The sequence below is a fragment of the Benincasa hispida genome, chromosome 11 (assembly GCF_009727055.1).
Source record: "Benincasa hispida cultivar B227 chromosome 11, ASM972705v1, whole genome shotgun sequence".
Classification (NCBI taxonomy): domain Eukaryota; kingdom Viridiplantae; phylum Streptophyta; class Magnoliopsida; order Cucurbitales; family Cucurbitaceae; genus Benincasa; species Benincasa hispida.
Genome location: NC_052359.1, coordinates 79,966,413 through 79,990,694, shown reverse-complemented (window position 1 = coordinate 79,990,694; position 24,282 = coordinate 79,966,413). Strand labels below are relative to the sequence as shown.

Genomic DNA, 24,282 nt, shown 5'->3' with positions numbered 1-24,282 from the left:
AGGTTTTGACCCTGTACTTGGTTGTTCGAAGCACCAGCTAACAAATTTAAGGCATTTCAACAAATATAATTTAGGAGAATCATCGACTTCTTTTTTATGTTTAAACAGTCTTGTAATCAATTTTTTAAGTTTTAAGTTTATAGTTACCAAAATTTTTAAGTTCTTGATATTGTAATCTTTATTTAGAAAATTGTAGAGTGTTACCGTTGGTAACTAGTTTTTACTAGGCTATCAAAGGATTCAATATTTAAACCGAATTCCTCTTTCATTAATGACATCTTTTGAAGCATTATTCATTTTTTTAGCATAGTTCTCTCGGTGATATACCAATTTGTTTTGTTGAAATGGAATTTAATCCAAAACCCTTGTTTGGATTGAGTCTTTTAGACCTGATTTGTAATACCAAACTCATTTCATTCCTTTCATTTTCAACCCAATATTCTTTCCCACCTTTTTAGGCTTCACGACCACATCTCTGTTCCGCTCTCGTTATCTCACGCATATCAATACTACTCTGATTTTTAGTATTCTTGGTTAGATTCCAGCATCCCAAATAGTTCTTGATTGTATTTTAGGGTTGTTTTTGCAATTTTGGGAAAAGAATAATACTCATCCCAATTTTGGAAAAAGAACCTCTAAGCACCGGTCAGCCCTCTGTAGCAGCTTACCGGCCAGCACCCCTGAGCCCTCTCTGGTTATTCTCCGGCCAGCACCCAACTCCGCATTCATCAGTTTCCGGCGACTCTCAGGCGACCCGACTCAGCCACGTGCAGCCGGACGGTGGTGGCTCGTCCTACTCTGGTGGATTCAACTCCTCGCGGCAGCAGATTTACAAGTGGCAAGTAACCCACGAACAGTTCGTGCGACGTCCCCCAGTTCTTCTTCTCCAGCCAACGAGCTGCAGCGGCGCTAGGTAACCTACAAATAGATCAACGATGGCGGTGCTGGTTATGCATCTGTTATCTCTACTTTTATATTTTCATTTGAACAGAAGAAAATTCGTTTTAACGGAGGCTCAAGGTTGTCTCTGGATTTTACTATGGCAAAGACTTTGGTCCTTCCGTTCCAAGTACATATGCTTTTAATAGAATCCAATCTATTTATATTCAAATCGTACTTGGTACTTCATTTTGTATCATCAAATTTTCTTCAAGCAACATCAATGGCGTCTTGTTCAAGCATTATAGGTTTTACTTGGTACTCCATTTTGTTATCATCAAATTTTCTTCGAGCAAAATTAATGGCATTTTCTTGTTCAAGCATTATAGGATGTACTTTGAGCATCATCATGCAGTGTGATATTTTCATAGTTCCCTTAATCTGTTGAGAACAATATCAATGACAATGAACTAAACTTGATTAAATTCGGATCTCTGCTTTCCTTCACTGATTGATACATGTTGATGGCAGCCACTGAAATCACCTGTGCAAAAGTTTGAAGGGCTCAAGTTCATAAGGCGTCAAGGGCCAAAAATGCAGCTCACACTCACTCAGCCTGATGATTGGCATCTTCATCTTCGTGATGGCGATCTCTTGAAAGCGGTTCTCCCTCATAGGTAAATTTAGCGTCTATTCTTAGTACATGTTGGAAGTAGTTTTGAAATGATTAAAATCACTTTTGTCAGGTTTAAAGTCACTCTAACTTGTAAAACATGTTTTTAATCATTCATAACAATTTTAATTGTGTGAAAATCATGTTTAAAAGTGTAAAACCTAACATTAAAATTGATTTTCATTGATTGAGATATATTATGGGGTGATTCGAACATGGCAACTGCCAATAGTTTTAGAATCACTCACAAACACGTCATAGATGATATGTCAAGCAACCACTCAATACATTCTATATTAACATGTATATCATAGATGGCTTAGCTGTGTTTTCAGTAGTCCATCCTTGTCCTGTACTATTATTATGCAGTGCAAGTACCTTTGGAAGGGCTATTGTGATGCCAAATTTGAAGCCACCCATCACTACAACAGCTGCTGCTGTGGCTTATCGAGATTCTATCTTGAAAGCATTACCATCCAATAGCAACTTCGTTCCTCTTATGACCCTTTATTTGACAGATACAATGAGCCCCAATGAGATCAAGCTTGCAAGTAAGTCTTAGCTTCCAACATGAATTCTTGGAAGAGATTTGCTATTGACTTTCATTTGTTCTCCTTGTATCAAACTTCCGATTTTGTGATTCTCTGAGGTTGTATTCTATTTTTTTAACATGATGGACTGATAGGAAGAAGTGGGGCCATTTACGCTGTAAAATTGTATCCTGCTGGTGCTACAACCAATTCCCAAGATGGCGTTACAGATCTTTTTGGGAAGTGTCTACCTGTCCTTGAGGAGATGGTTGAACAGGATATGCCTCTGCTGGTAGTTTGCTGATAGAACACTTTGTTTATTTGTCCAATATGTAGAGAAGCAGTGCATTCTGTTTTCTTTATTAACTTAAAAAGAGAAATCTCTTTGTAGGTTCATGGCGAGGTAACAAATCCTGATGTCGACATGTTTGATCGTGAAAAGGTCTTCATTGAAACTGTGTTGAAACCCCTGATTGAGAGGCTTCCAAAACTGAAGGTGGTGATGGAGCATATTACCACTGCAGATGCTGCTAAGTTTGTTCAGTCTTCCGAACATGGTATATATACTTCATTATTTTCATTGAAGTGGTTTTGTTAGTTATTCCTCTTTCATTTTGTCGTCCATGAGTATCACTTTTTATTATAAAATATGCTTACTAGTATATGACTTTTAAAATACTTTACAGGACTTCTAGCAGCAACTGTCACTCCACAACATCTTCTTCTCAACAGGAATTCTTTATTTCAAGGAGGATTGCAGCCACATAATTACTGTCTTCCAGTACTCAAGAGAGAGACGCACAGTATGTTCCAACTACTTTTTGTGCTGATTTTCTTTATATTGTCCTCACACTTGGTCTTTTTGTATCTGTGTCAATAGCCTTCATGAATTATAATTTCTCCTAACAATTATCAATTATTCTTTTAGAAGTGAAGTCTTTTGGAGGTAGGAATGGATTAATCTCAGCAGGAGCTGGCTTTTATATTTGTAATTTATCTTAGAATCACTACAGTCGGCTTAGTGGTTAATAAGTGCCAATGTTAACAATAAAGCGCTTTGAGTGAATGTGTTCAATCCATGGAGCCACCTACCTAGATTTTATGAGTTTTCTTTTTATCTTGTGATGAGGTTATTCGAGATGTGTATAAGTTGGCCCAGCCACTCACAAACATAAATTAGGAATGATATTATCTATCAAGGGATCGTGGCCTTTTCTTCATGAAAATTGAGAATCTCCCTAGGAGAGATGAGTATTTCTTCATTTGTGCTCACTTGCTTCCTCTCATCTAGGGCAGGCAATTGTATCTGCTGTGACCAATGGAAGTAAAATGTTTTTCCTTGGAACCGATAGCGCTCCACACGAGAGACAAAGGAAAGAATGTCCTTGTGGTTGTGCTGGTATATACAGTGCCCCTATTGCCTTATCATTATATGCAAAGGTGTTTGAAGAGGTATATACATTCTTGTTTTCTATTATGTTAATAATTTGAACTTCATTTTCATTAAATCATCACTTTTCTTTTCTTTTTCGTTTTTTGGTTCCTTTTCCTCTGCCCAGGCGGGTGCTCTTGATAAATTAGAAGCATTTACAAGTTTCAACGGACCAGACTTCTATGGGCTCCCCAGAAACACCTCAAAAATTACACTGCAAAAGGCCCCATGGCAGGTTCCAAAGTCTTTTTCATTTCCCTTTGGAGATATTGTTCCTATGTTTGCAGGTGAGACACTTGAGTGGCAGCCATGTTTCAACTGAGACTAACAAGTTCCAATGTTGCTTACATACACAATAACACCACATTTTAGGCATATCCTCCATTCTCTGATTAGCTAGACCGATGTTGATTTCCCACAATTAAAACGTTTTACTGTTGGATTATTTATGTATGATCCCTCCCATCTTTTTGAAATAAAATCACGAAGAACTTTTGATTTGAATGAGATTCGCAAGAAGTTGATCTTCGATATTGTTCGTTTAATAATACTAATAAAATTCCCAAATTTTGTTTTTAGCAACTTTAATAAGTCTTAGAATGTTGTAGGGTTTACTTTGTTTAAAGTTTGGTTTGTATGGATGTTTTTTGAGTTCAAACAAGTGGCATTGAGGAAATCAATATATCTTAACCAATTGAGTTATGTTTAGGTTAAGTTTGCTTTATATTAATGTAGGATAGTATTTATCCAAAAGATCCTATCCAGAAATTATAAAGGCATGGTTTGAGTTCTATCCGAATGTCTAATTTTTATCTTTTTAATATATTTTAAATATTTGCATCATAATCAATTTTATAAACAAATAATTTATTATTACAAACATATTAACAAAAGATATACTTTTTCTTTTTTCTAGAATATATCAAATGCATTAATATAAAATTACTGTTTGCTTTGCCATTTAATATGTTGGATTCTTAAAGTTCACAATTTACAAGAATGGATGAAGTTGTGTATGATCATTATATGAGATGTTTATTTTTTTTTTCTTTTGAATCATTATTTCAACCTTATTTTTAGAGTCAAATGAGTTTAACTCAATGACAATTGACCTGGTTTTTTTCTCTAGAGATTGGAGATTCAATCCCTACTTCACAATCCAATTGTTGTACTGTAAATGTTCAAATGTTCATACACATTTCTACTGCACCTATATGATGCTTGTACACTTGCTTATATCGCAAGTGTCACCACTAAATTGAGAGAATCTTACCTGCAAATGAAGTAATAGGAGTAGTAGTTTGCTGCTGGTAATGATTGTAGTGGTAGAATTGGTTTAGATAGATGTTTCTACTCGCTCATATGAGTGTTGTCTATATGACATAAAACATATACTATTATCAAGAAGTTAAGGATTCAAATCCTTCTTTTCTAAATTTTTGTTAAAAAAAATGGTTCTACTCACATTTCTCCTTATTAGAAATATATATGTTATTCTACTCTAAAATGTTTGAAGTGGGTCTCCCAAATTTCAATTTTGAATTTATTATGTTATTATAATCAATTCCATTAGTTTATAGCTTGTATTTGCGTATAGTTCAACTAATTAAGATGTATATTAACGAGGTTCGAATCTCCCACTTTAATAGTTGTTGAAAATGAAAGAAAAGATGACAATAACTTAAGCTCCCTTTGATAACCACTTCTTTCACTAATAGTTTTTTTTTTCTTTTCATTTATTACCGACTTTTTAACCATGTTTTCAAAATTCATACTATGTTTTGAAAACAAAAGGATTATTTTTTTAAACATTGTTTTTTATTTTAAAATTTAACTATAATTAAATATGTAGATCATTGAGAAAACTTACACAATTTTTAAATCCAAAAACAAAAACTCGTATATTGAAGAACTAAACACAAAATTAAAAACATGTTGTGAACTTGAGGAGCACAACGGAAACACAGTTATCAGTAAAATATAATATTAAAATAAATATAATATAATATAATAATAAAATAAATGAATATTAAAATAAATAAAACAACAAAAGATGAATTTCTTCACTTTCTCCAATCTTTTTGGATTGATCACCAATCTATGTATGTCTTCTAAAATCCATCAAATATCACTATTTATAGACAATTTGGTAAATAGGGGGTGGATTATATGAACACTAATAGTGTGTAATCTTGAGACACATGGATAATACATAGGGTAATGGATAAGTGACACATGGCCAATGTACACTAATAATTGGCATCTACATTATACCTAATTTAACATATTTATAATACTCCCCCTTATATGCCTAGTTAAAACTTTACTAGGAAAAAACTCACTAGAAAAAAAATCCTTAGCGAAAGAAAAAAAGTAAATATTTTATATAATCTAATACTCTTAAAAGAATACAGTATATTTACTCCCCTCATAGAAACATCATTTGAGATCTCTGAGTTATCGCATTCCAATGTTATGTACCAATTTTTCAAAGGTTGGGGTTGGTAATGAATTTGTAAATAAGTCTGTCAAGTTATCTTTCGGACAAATTTGTTGTACAATGATGTCACCATTTTCTTCAAGATTATGAGTATAGAAAACCTTTGATGAAATATGCTTTGTTCTATCTCCTTTAATATATCCTCATTTGATTTGGGATATGCATGTTGTATTGTCTTCGTATAATATCGTTGGAAGATTTTTACTAGAAAACAAACCACATGTTCTACGAATGTGCTGAGTCATTGATCTTAGCCATACACATTCTCGACTAGCCTCGTGAATGGTAAGGATTCAACATGATTTAAGGAAGTGGCTATCATGGTATGTTTCACCGATCACCATGATATAGCAATTTCTCCACATGTGAATAGATAATCTATTTGAGATCTAACTTTGTGTGGATCAGATAAATATCCAGAACCTGCAGAGCCAACTATATCAAATTTTGATTTATTTGAATAAAACAAACCCATGTCGATCGTTCCTCGAAAATAACGGAGTATATGCTTAATTCTGTTCTAATGTCTTTTTGTTAGAAAAGAAATACATCTTGCTAATAATTTGTTGAAAATGCAATATCTGGTCATGTAGTATTTGCAAGATACATAAGTGCACCAATTGCACTGAGATATGGTACTTTGGGACCAAGAAGTTCTTCATTATCATCTCGAGGTCGAGATATATTTTTCTTCACATCTAGTGAATCAACTTCCATTAGAATGTTCAATGAATGTGCTTTGTCTATATAGAACTTTTCAAATTTTTTCCTATATAAATTGACTGATGAACAAATATCTCATCTGCTAAATGCTCAATTTGTAAGCCAAGGCAAAATTTTGTGTTTCTGAGATCTTTCATCTCAAATTCTTTCTTAATATATTCTATTACCTTTGAAAGCTCTTCAGGAGTTTCAATTATATATAAATTATCAACTATAGTTATAATAGCAAATCTTGACTATGATTTATTTATAAAAACATACGGACATATTAAATTATTTTGATATTATTCTTTCAACAAATATTCACTCAGGCGATTGTACCACATTCGTCCATTCCATTATTGTATGTCAATTGGATACGTGTTGAACATTCTATAACTCATGTTCTTTTTAAAAAAAAAAAAAAAAAAAAAACTCTCTTGAAGAGTAGATTTACAAGTTTTTGCTCACAATAAATCAATCCTTACCATACATAAGATATCTCTTTCAAGAATTAGATGAAAAGAAAAAAATTGAAATTTAGGGAGAGAGTAATAATGGTGCCTTTGAGTTATAGAGGATTGAAAAATAATGTAAAATTGTTATTGTGATTTCGAGAAGAAGATAAGTTTAAATAGAGAAGAAAAATGGTTGAAAACCACATTTAATTTAGGTCATTGGATCTTAGAAAAGAAAAATCAATAATAGATATTTTAAACTCGACTAGCTGTTAGATACAAACAAAAAAATAAATATATTAATATATATATTTTTAAATCATTTCATTTAAAACCCAACAAAATACAAATGCCCATCATGCATCGTAGACACAAACATAAAATAATACTAAATTCGTCTTTTTTTTAAAACCAATCAAAAATTCAAAAGTCCACCATATGTCATTTCTTCATTGCTCCATGTGGCATATTTCAATTGATCTATCTTGATGAAAAAAATTCTGCCATCAGCTCAAGATTTTTTTATTAAACTTGTTTCGTTCATATCTTCTTCGTTTGAGGTCCAATTTAAGTGATTCAATTTACGTTGCAATCGTTGTTTCGAGCTCTACGCAATTAGCACTTCAAAATACTCAAATATTAGTAAATTAATTAGGTTTGTTATCATCAAAATATTAATTAATTAATTAAAATTAATTCATTTGAGATTAAGAGCTAAAAAACCAACAATCTTTCCCTTTTTGATGATTCAAACAACATAAGAAAAATGAAATCCAAAGAGATGTGTGATAAGAAATATGTACTTGAATAGCAATCAACACACATACATAATTTCATTTCACTTGATAACAATGAATATTTCATTAATAATATTTTCGTTTTTCTTATTACCTCTCCCCCTTTTGGAATCAATCAAAAAAGGATAATTAAGAAAAACATCATAAAAACATGAAAGCTTTTCCTAAAATCACGAACACATAATTTTTCACTTCTTCTCCTATTAACATACCTTCCAAAAATAAGCAACAATATTGTAGATTCTAGAGGCATCACAAGGAATCAATCAAGCTCAAGTTAATTTAATTTAAGACCAACTTTACAAATTTTTCCCCCTTTTAAAATAAATTGAATGCTCCCCTTAATAAGGGTAAAAAGACATTTAGCACATAATTCAACTTGATTGTAGAAATATTAAACAAAAAAAATCAAATTATATTTTATCAAAAATAATTATTCCCCTAAAAGGATAAACTAAATAATATGTAGGGGTACACAACAACAAATGAATAAGGAAATCAATTTCATTCAAACCTCTAAAATCAAGCAATCTCCTTCTATTAAGAAAAATCCAATATATACCAAAGAGATAAAATCACTCAAGTAAAAATTCAAGCAATTGAGATACAAAAATATCAAATATTATAACATAAATACCAATTGTTGTAAAACAAATTATACCAAATAATAGCAAAGTCATATTGGCATGGAAGCAACACTAATTATTTATACCAATTTGAACAATATGCTACTGGGGATTCAAGAATGTAGTAATTTTATAAATACTCCCCATATGGAAAAGAATTTAACAGCTCTTAAAAAAAAAAAAATCAATGATCTATTCTTTTTAACTCAAAATGATTTTCATTCAACAATATAAATTATAGAATATGCATAACTTCATGCTCAAAAGGCATTAATAAAAACTCTAATCAATTTCAACAAAAAAAAAAATTAAACAACATATTTTAATCATCAAAACAATGGAAATCTCTTGCACAACTCAATATACTTTCGTTTAAATACTTTCTAAGAATAACATAAAGATAGATCAAGTAATTAATTGACCAAAATGCCAAAATATAAGCAATAAAGACAAATATCAGATAGACAAATATACAATAATTTCTCATGATATGAAACCAAAAATCAAAGTAATTCAAGAAATTAAATTCAAACAATCCAAAACCATTCCAGATATATAATTTTCATAAAGATACCAAAAGCATAATTATCTCAAGAAAAAAATAAAGGTTACCAAATAAGCTATTTCCTTTGTTAGATTGCAAGCCTTTTAATTGCTCCAATTTGAATTAATTTCTCATTTGAAGTCCAAGCAACAATTGCTTCTTGAAACACGCCTACGAAGAAAGCTTATCCAAAAGACTTTGGTACCCATTTTTTGGGTTTTTTATTGTTAATGAGCAAAGATTTTGGAATCCATTTAAGATTAGCTCCAACATTACTAACTTTGACTTTTGGCAAATAGCAAGTATTAAATTTATGACCAAATTTATCACAAAAATAACATACAACATTGGGCAAGAATTTCTTTTTAACAAATTGATTTTCGATAATATTCCTATTCAAGAGATTCTTTCTAAGAGCATTTTTCATTTTGAAACAATGTGGTCTAATATAACATTTAACTCCACAATAATGAAATATAGGCACAAATTTTTATTTTTTATGCACATTTCTAGCATTTGTATGCTTATTCACAAAATTCATATTATGAGCATATTTTGTTCCAGCATAATATGTTTTTGTGCAAATTTTGAATTTCCATGAATATGTCTAATCTTTTCATGCTTTAACACAAATTTCAATTTATCAAGATTAGGCACATTAGGTAAAGCATCTTGAAACTTGCAATGGGTGGCTTTAACGAAAATACTTTTAGACTTAGATGAAGGAATTTTATTAAGATAGCCAAATCCTTTTTTGTCATTATAAGATTTATCTTTATCTAATTTTTGAGCACCTACAAACAATTTTTTATTAGCTTCTTTAGCACATTCAAGCTCATTCACAAGATTTGACTCTTCTTCTTTTAGAGCTTCAATAAATTCATTTCTACCAAAGACATCATGTTCAAGAAATTTAATTTTATCAATAAGAGAAATTTTATTTTTTTCTAGACAAGTATTGCTAGTTTCCAACTCAATAATTCTCTCATTCAAACTAACAATTTTTTCTTTTAATTCTAAAGAGAAAGATTCAATTTCCTCATTTTTATCCTTCAAGTCATTCAAATTAATTTTCATTTTACATGACAAAGATCTAAATTCTTCATTTTCAACTTCAAGAAATTTAATGTTATCTATCAAAGCACATTTCTCATTATCACAAAATTTATTATCATGCAAAACATCATTAGTAGCTCTATTTTTCAAACAATCATTTTCATCTATCATAGATTCATTCTCAATAGACAATATCTTATACTTCTTTGATAATTTTAAATATATAGAGCTAACCTTTTCAAGGTCACATCGCATACTTTCAAAAGCATCATATAACTCACCATAAGATAGAGATTTATGACTTACTCATCTTCATCGATCTCATCACCGGAGTCATTTTTCGAATTGACCATCAAGCACAAAGAGGATTTGTCCCATTTTTCGTTTCTCACGAAACTTTTCTTGATTATTAGAATTATAATTCTCTTTCAGATCATATAAAATATTAGTAGTACAAGGAAAATTTTCTACACTATATATTATCAAGATAGTTCCAAATATCATATGCATTTTTAAAATGGAAATTTTATCACATATTTGTCTATCTAATGCACAATATATGATATTTACAGCCTTAGCAATAAATCTAAGCAATTCATTATTCAATTCTAATTTAGTTAATCGTGCTCACAAACATACAAAACATTGAGATCCATAGCAAGCATAAATATTTTCATTAATATATCATAATTTCTATTTTCATCAAAGAATGAGGGTCTATCAACACAATGATTTTCTAAAGTTGCCATAAAACTCTAGCAATTAAGCTTTCAAATAATTTTTCAAAATATCAAAAAATAATTTACGTACTCTGCTACCCGCTCTAATACCAATTGTAGGAGTGAGAAACTCAAATAATGGGTATCAATCTAAAATAATTTATGAAAATGTTTATCACAAACAAGAGAGCACCCATCTCTGAATCCAATCAACCCTAAAGGGGTGAATAGGGTTTAATAAAACTAATTAATATTTTTTTACTAAGTATGTGCCCAATTAAACAAATTAATAAAATTTTTGCAATAATTATTTTAAACAATAAATTCATGCAAATAAATTCAATTCAAAATAATCAAGAAGTTAATAATAATACTTTAAAGCACTCAATTTGATTCTAATAACAAAATTGGTATGAGATATATAAAGATCAATTCAACCAACCTAAATAAACATTAAGTAATTAATTTAAGGAACAAATATTACAATTAATTTCATGCAATAAAATATAACAACAAATTAATTGCAAAATTAAAGTAAGAGAATGATAGAGAAATTAACCCGGAGAATTTTATAGTGGTTCGGCACAACCGATCTACATCCACTTCCCAAGCTCCTCTTGGGTATGTCCTACGAACTTAACTCTTTCCACGACTTAGAGTTGAACCGTTACAATGTTCTTTTTTTCGGGAGCAAAAACGAACCTGATCATTTCCACAGTTAAGGATCGAACTGTTACAATCCCTCTTTCTTGAATAGTAGATTTACAGGCTTTTGCTCACAACAAATCAATCCTCACAATACATAAGATATCTCTTTCAAGAATTAGATGAAAAGAAGAAAATTGAAATTTAGAGAGAGAATAATAATGGTGGCTTTGAGTTATGGAGAATTGAAAAATAATGTAAAATTTTTATTGTGATATGGGGAAGAGGATGAGTTTAAATAGAAAAGAAAAATTGTTGAAAATCATATTTAATTTGGGAAATTAGATTTTGGAAAAGAAAAATCAATGGTAGAGATTTTAAACTCAGCTAGCCGTTAAACACAAACAAAAAATAATATAATAATATATATCTTTTAAAATCGTTTTTTTTTTTAAAACCAACAAAAAGCAAATGGCAATCATTTTTCTAAAACTAGTCGTTAGACACAAACATAAAATAATATTAAATTGGTCTGCTTCGATGAGAAAATTTTTTCCACGTCATTAGCTTGAGATTTTTTTCATTAAGCTTGCTTCAGTCATATCTACTTCGTTTGAGGTCCGATTTAGGTGATTCAAATTGCTTTGGAACCGCTGTTTCATGCACTACACAATGAATACTTCAAAACACTCAAACTGTTAGTAAATTAATTCAGATTTGTTATCATCAAAATATTAATTAATTAATTAATTAATTAATTAAAATTAATTCACTTGAGATTAATTCACGTATATCTTTAAAACTAAGTAGATTTCTCTTTGGTTGACTAGAGAACAATGCATTTTCAATTGTAAATTTTGTTCATCTAGGCAAAATAATATTTGTTTTTCCAAATCCTTCAATTAGGTTTGCAGAACCTGATATTGTATTGATTTTTGCTTCCAGCATTATCAGTTTGGAAAAATATTTTTTACTTGTAAGTATTGTATGTGTAGTTGCACTGTCTACTAGATACAGATCTTCTTTACTCATTTTTTAGTCACCTAACATATGAAAATGATCCAGATTTCTTCATTAAAAGAAAATAGTTACAATAAGAAAAACAATATTTGGAACATATAAAGGTTAACATCTACTAAGAGGAAAAAAACATTAAATCTAGATATTTTCAAAGTTAAAGGAAACACTTGATGTTTCATCAGTTATGCCGATTTTCTCTTCAGGAGATTCAAAGAAGTCCGCCACATCCAAATTTATCATATGGGATGAATTTAGGGTTGGCAATGGGGCCAGGGCAGGCTGGAGAGGGGTTCCCCATCCCCGCCATTGTTTCCATTTTGTTTCTCCAAGGGGATTTAAAAAAAAAATCCTAAAATTCTCTTTGATTTAGGCTTGGACACTTTAGTTGGGCTTAAATTGGATTAAATGAATAACTAGGCTAAATATAAAAAGTTAAAATACCTAATACATACATACATACATACATACATACATACATACATACATACATACATACATACATACATACATACATATATATATATATATATATATAATATTAAATAATCGGGGCAGGGTCGAGATGGGGATGGGGATGGGAAATAATAATCGTGGTCGAGGTCGTGGTCGTGGTCGAGGTTGTGACCATCGCAGAGGAAGAAATAATTATTATTTTTTTGGTGGTCGTTCTAATCATTCAAATTTTAAAAGAACCACACACAATGATGATCACAAAGGAAAAGCTCCATAAAATAAGAGTTCAAAAAGTGTTGAAAATAAATGCTTCTGATGCAGAATGACTGAGCATTGTTCATGTACCTATTGTACTACAAAACACTTAGTTGGTCTTTATCAAGCATCCCTAAAGGAAAAAAAAAAAAAGAAAAATGTAGAAGCAAATTTTGCATACTAGGAGAATGACATATTTAACCCAACTAGGGTTGACAAAATTCTCTAAAGGATCAAGTCCCCTTGTCCCTCCCGATCGGGCCGGGGGATGGGGTCAAATCGGGGATCTTTTTAGGGTCCCCGAGCTAGGGATGGGGCGGAGATGGGGAGGAGATCCCCGCCTAAAATTCACAGCATTCACTTCAGGGAATGGTGTCATTCTGGTTGGTCAATAACTCGTTATTTTATTCGACAAAGAGAAGACATGAAATTAGTTTAGAATATATTTTAAAACCTTTCTCTCGATATTGCTACTATATGAGCATATTCGAGACATTGAATGTAGGAAATATCTTCTCTAACATACTAGCATCAGTAGTTTTCTCTCCGCATAACAATAATTTCGGACTGATTTTACATAATGCAGAGTTATAATCACTTACTAATTTGAAATCCTGTAGCCTCAAGCGCATCCACCCATAATGAGCTTTAGAAGAATAATTTATTTTTTTTATAATCATATCTCTCTTTCAAATTTTTCACAATATACGGGGTTCTTTTATTGTAAGATACTCAATTTTCAATCCCTCGTGGGGATGATTATGAAGGAAAATAATAGCTTTTGCTTTATCCTGACTGGATGTCATATTTTCTTCTTTAATAGTCTCTCCAAGATTCATAGCATCTAGGTGGATTTCGGCATCAAGCACCCATGACAAATAATTATTGTCGTTAGTATCAAGTGCGAAAATTCTAATTTTGTGAGATTTGTCATGGCAGCACTATCATAAAATATTGTATTTATATTAGAAATTTAATATATATTAAATATGCAAAATAACATTAAATTTATTGATTATAACAAAGAGGAAAAAAAATCAACATATCTTTATGATCTACCTTTAGTGGGAAAAATGATAGAAGCTCGTGTTGATAACGTGTTGTGAACTTGAGGAGCACAATGGGAACACAGATATCAAATATAATATTAAAATAAATATAATAAAATATAATAATAAAAAATAATATCAAAATAAATAAAATAACAAAAGATGAATTTCTCCATAAGATGAATTTCTCCATTTTCTCCAATCTTTTTAGATTGATCACCAATATGTTTGTCTTCCAAAACCCACCAAATGCCACTATTTATAGGTAATTTGACAAGTAGGAGGTGCATTGCATGAACAATATAGTATGTAATCTTGAGACACATGGAGAATACATGCAGTAATGGATAAGTGACAAATGGTTAATAGACACTAATAATGGACATCTACATTACACCTAATTTAACATATTTATAATAAAATGCAAAAAGTTATTAATTTTTTTTATCACCAAGATATAAGCATTCACTACATAGATGCAATTTCACTGATCTAAACATAGCCCAGTCAAGTAAACATAATACTATCAATCAAGACGTTCAAATTAATGGAACGTTTGGGGTAAGGAATTGGTTGTTATAGTCCTAGGTTATTATAGTTGGATGACAATAGTTAGTGTTTGAGGTGTAGATGTAAACCCTTAAACCTATTTTACTAGTTAATTATGTTTAAGTCCCCTTAATTACATGTTAATTATCTTAATTATGTGTTTAAATTCTTGTAAGCATGTGGTTATAATGTTTGTAGTAGTGAAAATCATATGGAGGTTATAATGAGTATGTGTGTGAGGTAGAGATGAGGACAAATTTCTAAGTCTTGAAATGGGGTGTTCTCGGGTAGTAAAGAACAACCAACACTTGGATAAAATTTGGGAGAAGTTAAGACAGATGAAGGTAGGGGCCACGCCAGGTTGAAAGGGAGGCAAAAAGCAACGCCAAGTTGAAAGGGAGGTAGGAATTTGCCTGTTGAAAAGGAGGTAGGAATTTGCCTAAGTGTTGGAAGTTGTGCTCTTAGGTAAGATAAGAGAGCTAGCGCTTATATGGGAATCAGGAATATAGAAGTGAGGAACGCATGAGCGACTGTAGGATTAAGAGCCTAAAAGTGGAAATTGGCTAAGTCTAACAGAAGGTATGCGTCAAGGGCTATATGGAGGTTAGTAAAGGCTTAAGGTGGATAGTGTGCAGGAAATTGAGGTTGCATAAGTGAAACACATAGTAGACAAGGAGTGCTAAGGTATATTAGAAGTTAAAGAAGGCGTTCATGAGTAGCAGGCCTAACCATGAGTGTCTAAGGGTAAAGTCAACATATATGTTGGTTAGTGATGCATGAGCAAGGGAATACGATGTTAATCAGGGTATGCATTGGCCGAGAAGAAAGATAAATTGGGATGCAACCTAGCGTTGATGAAGGATTTAAGAATTCAGCTTAATTACCCAATTAATGGGCTAAATGGTGTGCTTAGAGACCATAAGTAAAGGTTAGTGCACCAATTTTCATTTCAAGAAAGTATTATGAGCATGCAGCCTTAGTATAAAAAGGAAGTTAAGAATAGGAAGCTCAGTTTGGGCATTTCACTAGTGCTAAGGAGGAAGAGTGGCTACCAACTTGAAGCTTGAACAGTGAAAGAGTTAATCCAAGGCTGCCGAAGGAAAATTCCTATGGACTTGAGCTAAAGATTGAAGAATTTCTTTAAGTGTTCAAGAATCTTAGGCTACGCAGACGAGTTGTAAAGATTGGTGAATTCCAAGCTCAGGAAAAAAGAATTAAAGGTTGGGGTTCTATGGTAAGCTAGTTAAGACATTTAGAAGGAAATTTCATGAGATTATGTATGAAATTTAAGTTATTCAAGCTGAAAGTGAAATCTGGAATTTTGGTTGGATGAACAAGCAGGCAGCTGCAACCCACACATAAGCAAGCAGCTGACTAGTAGAGGCTAAATGTGGACAAGCATCCATCGCATAGGTGAGGCAGACACGTTCTAACGCTTAGGAGCCTCTTGTGTGCAAGCTGCCACCTACCAAGTTGGTCGCAAGGTAAAATTTTGGTTTAAGTGTGGTAATGCGTTAAGTACCAATGTACTAAGGATGCGTCAAGTAGAAAGGGATTAAGGTGATTCATCGAACTAGATTTGATGCTTAGCATATATTAGCTTGAATAGTAAGTTAAGCTCGAGAGGGAGCTAAGGCATTAACCAAGGGCTCTTATTATTCTTATAGGGCAGACGCATATAAGGGGGGCTTACAATCCTTTAAGGAAGTAACCCAAAGACAATGAGTGACTAGTTTTCAAAATATTTGTTGAGTGTTTTACTTATGAATTTCCAATGCATAGTTACTTTTGTCTTAATGTTCCAATGCATGCTTTTAGTAATGTGAGTCGAATATGAACGCATGTTGATGATTTAAAGATGATTTTTACTTGTAATTTCCATGCATTCCACTTAAGTTTTATGCCATGACTTAACATTAAAATGAGCTATTTACCAATTCCCATAAGCTTGATAATATGTAGTTTTATGATGTTAGCATGTATCTTTGATATGTAAACCTACTCCTAAGTATTGGTACCGAAGGTATAGTAAGGTACCCAACTATATGATGATCTTTGCTACCGAAGGTATGGTAAGGTAAGCAAAATCCTACATAATTTTACATACACGTAAGATTTATATTATTGACGTTGATGAGATTGAGCAAAAGGGATCTCTCTCAACTAAGGTTACTAAGGATTGAGCAAAAGGACTCTTCTGCATGTTCAGACAAAGGAGTAGATGATTTTTACAAGAAATGATAATAAGCTTTATTCCAGGGTGTTACATGCTATGATTTCATATTTTCTAGTTTTTATTTCCGAACCTTGGGATGAGAATGTAAACGTTTTCTTATAAATATTTTTGTATCATGAGTTTACGAAAGTATGTTTTTTTTTTTTAAAGAAGTCATTCACTAGGCGGTTTCAGCTCACCCTTTTTAATGTTTTCCTCTCTAAGTAGCGGCCGACATCTCAATGCCTAGTAGTTTTGCTAGTCAGTCACTTCTTAAGAACTTCAGAGAACTAGAAGATTAGGTAGTTCATCATGTCTTAATTAAGTTTGAGTCTTAAGTTCATACTGTGGGAGTAAGGGTAGAGTTTTATGGTTGTTGTAAATAGACTTTCTGGACCCCTTAATTATGATATATTTGAATAAGTGTTTTGCTATATGAAAATATGTATGTTAAGTTGTGTTGACTATGTGGTAATAGTTTGTTATAAGATATAAAATGTTTATTAGGTACCAAGGTCATTGGCTCATGGAAGTATGTTGGCATTAACTATCATAAGAGGGTTGGCAATTATTGTTTTCACACTTCTCAAATTAGGAGGGTAATTCAGGAAGGGGTGTGATAAGTTGGTATCAGAGCATAAGATTTTGGGAAAGAGAGTCATGCATTTTACTAGTAGCATATGAATGATGTTATGAGCCTAATAATGTATATGTTATAGGAACCAAGCCTCGAAAGGTGACAGACTGACTTGACAGATGGTTGAAAGGGATCGTGACCCTACTGGAGATCCCATAGCTAGAAGAGATCCAAATTCAATTAGATAACTAGTAGTATAGGAAGCTACATTTGAGGGAGAGTCTAGTATTCATCAGGTTAGAGCAAATCCTCAGATGGAGGACAGAGTTTTTGATAGGATTACTCAAATGCTGGTAGCTAGATTAGGATCTGTATAGGCGGATCCTAAGAAGAAGTATGGCATTGAAAGGATGAAGGCACTGGATGCCACTGCATTTGAGGGTACTACTGACCCTGCAGATGCTGAGGCATGGTTGATTCAGAAAGAGAAATGTTTTCTAATAACAGGATGTCCTGAGGATCGAAGGTTCAAGTTAGCGGTGTTTTTTACTACAAAAAAGGGCAGAGTAGTGGTGGAGAGTAATAGACTCCAGAAGGAACAGATCAGAGGAGATGACATGGAATGAGTTTAAGAGGACCTTTGAAAACAAGTATTATCCTACTTCATATCATGAGGTCAAAAGGAATGAGTTTCTGAAACTCATTCAAGGTAATATGATAGTTGTTGAATATGAATAGAAGTATACGGAGTTATCCAGGTATGCTTCTACGATCATAGCTGAAGAAAAAGACAGATGCAGACGTTTTAAGAGTGGACTAAGAAGAGAGATACAAACTCTTGTTACTGCTACAGTTATCTGGACCAATTTCTCCCAGTTAGTGAAGAATACAATGCGAGTAAAGGAGAGTCTGACAGAGGATGAGCAAGACAAAGGAGTCTCTAAAGGGGAAAAGAGGAAGTTTACTTTAGGAGAATTTGACATGAGAGATTTTAAGCCTCGTTTCAGTGGGCCAGCAATCTCTTAGGGCAATACAGCAGGCAATCAACAGAGAAGAAGTAGGTAGAGATTCAGCCAAATAGCTGGAGGATCTAGGTCAGGACGTACAGGAGAGTTAGTGGCTAGTACAGGTAGGAAGCCCCGATGTACCAGATTAGAAAATATCATTCAGGTCAGTGTTATGAGGGATAGAATGTCTGCTATCGGTGTAGATAGCTTGGGCATCACAGAAGAGAATGTCCCCAGTTAGTTTTAGGGGTACAGACTGAGTAGAAGGCAGCATCCTAAATAGTTATGCAACCTAAGGTATGCACAACAGGTGATAAGGGCACTAGTAATTCCAAGTAGAAGGGTGCAACAGGATAACCACGTCAGCAGGGCAAGGTTTACACTATAATCCAGTAGTAGGCTGAGGATGCACCGGATGTTGTGATTGGTATGGTTTTTATTCATGATAGATCTGCTCATGTATTATTTGATCCAGGGCGACCTATTCATTTATTTCTAGCATGTTTGCATTGAGTATTGATAGGATGCTAAAAACTATGCCTGAGGAGTTAGTTGTTTCTACCCCTGTTGGTGATGTGCTGATAGTTAATAATTGTTATAGACACTATGCAATTGTAATAGATAACAAAGTATTGTGATTGATTTGATTCCTTTAGAACTACTAGAGTTTGATGTTATTCTAGGAATGGATTTCTTGTCTAAGTACCATGCAACCATTGACTATCATAAGAAAGAAGTGGTATTCAGATTACCAGGTCAAGCAGAAGTGGTGTTTGCAGAAGAAAGGAAAACGTTCCCTACTTGTCTGATTTCAGCAATATAGGTCAAGAAGTTGTTGAGTAAAGGTTATGCAACGTACTTGGCCCATGTAACAGTTTCACAATCGAAGAAGTTAGGACCAGTAGATGTTCCTGTGGTGTATGACTTCATTAATGATGGAGTTAGCATGCAATTGGCGGAAGAATTCAGGATCATTAAGCACTCTAATTCATCATTTTAACATCTAAATAAGCATGTTCATCAAATAAAAGAGGATTTCTGAAATATACCTTTGAAGAACTTCTTCAATCCACGAATTCAGCTTGAACTTTCGCTCCAAGAGTGTTGTAGAGCACCACTTGATCTTTCCTACTATTCTCTTGAACCTTAGTTGAATTGTGGGATTCAAAATGAGCTGAATTTGAGGAATATTGAGAGGAGAAGACTGGTTCTTCTTCAAAGTTTGAAGAACACTTCTTCAACTTTGAAAACTCAGAAAATCACTTTAAATGGTCTGAAATCTCAACCCAAAAACTGAGTTTTTGTTCCATTTTCACATGCAATCAATTACATTCCAAGATGACAACACCTATTTGGACGAATTAGTGGGATTTGATGTTGTCTAAAGTAGGATAAACCAACTAATTTTCAATTTTCTAATTTAAATTGAACTTACAATTAAATTCGAATTTTACTTTTTAATTTTGAAACTAATTTCCAGAATTAATCAAAAAATTCAATTCATAAAGTATTAATTCTATATATTAAATAAAAAAATTAATTCAACAATTAATATCAAACAAAATTAATTCTTTAATAATTAATTATATTAATTTAGTATCAAATATTAAATTAATTAAACATCAATTCTTTAATCATGAATCTCTATTCATGTATTTAATATTTAAATAAAATTTAAATATTATCTAATTCTCCAATTTTGTAATTATATCGTATATAATTACTAATTCCCTTAATTTGAATTTGAACATTTCAAATTTAATCTCATCACGCTATTAGAAGGTTTAATTCATTTGTGAGCTAGTAGGGGGACCTAATGGACCTAAATATCATGGCCTCCAACGATGCAAGATTAATTAGCTAAACTCTTGAAACCGAATTAATTAACATTCGTTAACTATCGGGTCACTCCACTAAAGCCAAGTGGTTGCACTCCCCTCACTGTAGATGTATTTTTGTCCACTTGATTTAATCATAATCAGTAAGTCGACCCATCATAGGTTGTTCGTAATAACGGTTGGGTCAAATGCTATTTTACCCCATAAATAACATTTTGCTCCATAAGTACCACTGATCCTCTAATGAACAATTGGTTTGTGATCCAATCAGCAAACCGAGTCCATCTCGGGCCAGTGAGAGGGTGGGCCCCTTGTTCAAGGCTTGGAATTAGTACTTAAGAGAACAAAACAACCTTTCTACTATCCCTAAAAGTGGGTAGGGTTGAATTCCGTCTTACACCTTATATCCCCAACTATCTGCCCGATCTTATCCCTGAAATGGGAGGCTTATGAGCTGGTGCTATTGAGCCAACCTTCACCTATGCAAATCTAAGGATAATCCCGAATAAACAAGAGTTCATAGTTAGTTCAGGATTAAGGTCGAGTTACCTAGGTCATCGATTTGAAACAATCAGTCTTAAATAATAAACAACGTTATAAAGTAAGAATGACTTGTTTCTTGGTCTAGTCTTACACAAACTCATTGCATAAGATACCCTCACTCACATGTCTCTACATGAACGATTCACGATCACATCATTTATACTAAATACAAAGTGGATCGCATCCAATAGTATTACCAGAATAAGATACCTAGCCTCATTCATATACTATAGACCGTTTTGGCTATCTACTTGAACTTGATCCCTTTTTATGTCTCCACATAAAGTCCAAGTATTCATGTAATAGCCATGGATCTTAGTTTATTAGATTTAGGCTTTTTTCAGTGCAATTTACATATTCAATAACATTTTATTGCAAATAGAATATGTTTAATTTTACAAACTCAACAAAACATATTTCCTGAGGAGATATCAAGATTACCACCTAATAGAGAGGTGAAGTTTACTATAGATTTGATTCCAAGGAAAGCACCCATCTCTCGAACACCTTACAGGATGGCACTAGTTCAGCCGAAGGAATTGGAAACTCGATTGCAGGAATTAGTAGATAAGGGCTATATCAGGCCTAATGTGTCACCTTGTAGAGCACCAATTTTATTTGTGAAAAAGAAGGATGGTACACTCAGGTTATGTATTGACTACAGGCAGTTGAACAAGGTAACTATACAGAATAAGTATCTATTACCTCGTACTGACAACCTGTTTGATCAACTGAAAGGTTTCTAAAATTGATCTGAGATCAGGTTGCCATTAGTTGAAGGTTAGAGAGGCGAATATTCCCAAAATAGCCTTTCGAACTAGATATAAGCATTATTAGTTTCTGGTTATGACATTTGGCTTAACTAAACAGTGTTTATGGATTTGATGAACAGGATATTTCATCCATATTTAGATTAGTTTGTAATTGTTTTTATAAATGATATCCTGGTTTATTCAAGTAGTAAAGAAGAACATGTTGAGCATCTGAGATTAGTAGTTTAGACCAAGTGGTATATTTAGGTCACGTGGTGTCTACAATAGATGTCAACTATTGGGTTTTATGTCCTAAAACTCTGGTTTGTAAACAATAAATTCATTATGTAAATCAATAAAGTTGTTATTGAATATATGAATTGCTTATTTCATTTTAGAAATAAATCCAATAAACTAAAAGATCCATGACTATTACATGAATACTTGAACTTTATGTGGAGACATAAGAGTAGATCAGGTTCGAGTAAATAGTCAAAATGATCTATAGTATACGAATAAGTTTGGGTGCCTTATTCTGGTAACACTATTGGATGCGGCCCACTCTATAGTTATTACAAGAAGTTGTCAAGTACTACAAACGAAGTGATCCTGATTCATTCATGTTGTGACATGAGGAGTGGGGGCGTCCTGTGCAATGAGTTTGCATAAGATCGAAAGAAATAAGTCATTCTTACTTTATAACGTTGTTTACTGTTTAAAACTAACTATTTCATAGCGATGACCTAGGTAACTTAACCTTAATCCTGAGTTAACTATAAATTCCTGTTTATTTAGGATTATTCTTAGATTTGCATAGGTAAGGGTTGGTTCAACAACCGGCTCATTAAGCCTCCCATTTCAGGGGTAAGATCGAATAAATAGCTAGGGACATAAGGTACAAGATGGAATTCACTTCTACTCGCTTTTAAGAATAACAGAGAGGTTGTTCCCTTAAGTGCTGACTTCGGGTCTTGAACAAGAGGCCTCACCCTCTTATTGGTCCGAGAGGGATTCTGTTTGATGACCAGATCACAAACGAATTGTTCATTAGTGGAACAGTGGGACTTAAGGAACAAGAGGTAATCTTGGGGGTTAAATAATCTTTTGACTCAGTCGTTATTACGAACAACCTGTGAAGGACTAACTTACTAATTATGGTTATATCGAGTGGACACAATATATCTACAGTGATGAGAGTGCAACTACTGGGCTTTAGTGAAGTGATCTGGTAGTTAACGAATGGGTGTTAATTCGGCATAAAGAGTTTAACCAATTAATCTCGGATCGTTGGAGCCCAAGATCTGTAGGTCCATGAGGTCCCCCTACTAGAATACAAACGGATTAGCATAATAGTATGATAATTTGATTTGAAAGTTCAAATTCGAATTAAGGAAATTAGTAATTATATGTGATATAATTACACGTTTAATTTTGATTTAGATATTAATTTTATGAATATGGATTCATGGTAATGGAATTGGTGACAAATTAATTTAATATTTTATATTAAATTAATAGAATTAATTAAATTATTTAATTATTTAATTAATTATTAATTATTAATTTTATTAGAAAAATTGATTATTGAATTAATTTTTGTAAAATTAATAAAATTTTAATTTTAATTAAAGAATTAAAATTGGAAAAAGTTTTGATTTTGAAAATAAAAAAGGGAAATTGAAAATGGAGAAAAATTCAAATGTGGGATTTTCCCACTTTCAAGCAAGAAGGTTAGTCACCTTCTTACACATAATTCCACCACCAAATTCAAGGAGTAGTTGGAATCACTTCAAGTAATGAGTTTGCATGAGAGTCATGTAATAAAACTACTCTTGATTGAGTGGAAAAGGTGATGCAATTGTTGAATTGATGAGTTTTTTAAGGTTGAAGAAGTTGTTCTTCAACAAGCTGAAACACTGGAAAACCTCTCCTTCAATTCCCTAAGTTCAAGCTTTTTTTTAGTCCCATAACTCAATTCAAGGCTCCTAAATAATAGTAGAAAAGCTCTAGTATGGTCCACAAAAAGAATTTGAGAAGATTGCAGTTGAATTTCGTGTTTGAAGAGGATCTTCAAAGGTATGTAATGAAACCCTCTTAATACCCTATGAACATGCTTATTTTGATGTCAAAATTAAAGAATTAGAATGCTTAATGATCCTATTTTCTTTTGTTGCATGTTTCTGTAAAACAACATCAACGTTGATCCTCATAAGATTAAGGTTATAGTTAAGTAGGAGCGGCCTACCTCAGTGACAGAGGTACGTAACTTTCTTGGGTTGGCAGGTTACTACAGGAGATTTGTTGAGGGCTTTTCAAAGATAGCTCTCCCATTAACCAGTCTAACCAGGAAGGATGCAAAGTTTGAATGGACAGATAGTTGTTGATGGAGTTTTCAAGACTTGAAGCAAAGATTTGTAACTGCGTCAATTCTAACCCTTCCAGTTCTAGGGAAGGAGTTTGAGA

The 24,282-nt window shown here is 32.6% G+C and overlaps 1 protein-coding gene across 1 annotated transcript; it reads left to right on the top strand.

Annotated features, from left to right (window-relative positions):
* Positions 1-472: 472 nt before the first annotated feature.
* LOC120090102 (dihydroorotase, mitochondrial-like) lies at positions 473-4,018 on the top strand. The gene is made up of 8 exons (XM_039047609.1): positions 473-913; positions 1,411-1,556; positions 1,922-2,103; positions 2,238-2,374; positions 2,474-2,639; positions 2,769-2,885; positions 3,374-3,534; positions 3,642-4,018. The coding sequence occupies exons 2-8, from the start codon at positions 1,474-1,476 to the stop codon at positions 3,834-3,836; spliced, it is 1,041 nt and encodes a 346-aa protein (XP_038903537.1). The 5' UTR covers positions 473-913; positions 1,411-1,473; the 3' UTR covers positions 3,837-4,018.
* Positions 4,019-24,282: the final 20,264 nt, after the last annotated feature.

Bases quoted from the DNA above. Each gene is read 5' to 3' on its own strand.
- LOC120090102 (XM_039047609.1), top strand. From the start codon at position 1,474: ATGCAGCTCACACTCACTCAGCCTGATGATTGGCATCTTCATCTTCGT. The intron at 2,104-2,237 runs GTAAGTCTTAGC...ATGGACTGATAG, and splicing joins CAATGAGATCAAGCTTGCAA to GAAGAAGTGGGGCCATTTAC. The intron at 2,375-2,473 runs GTAGTTTGCTGA...ATCTCTTTGTAG, and splicing joins AACAGGATATGCCTCTGCTG to GTTCATGGCGAGGTAACAAA.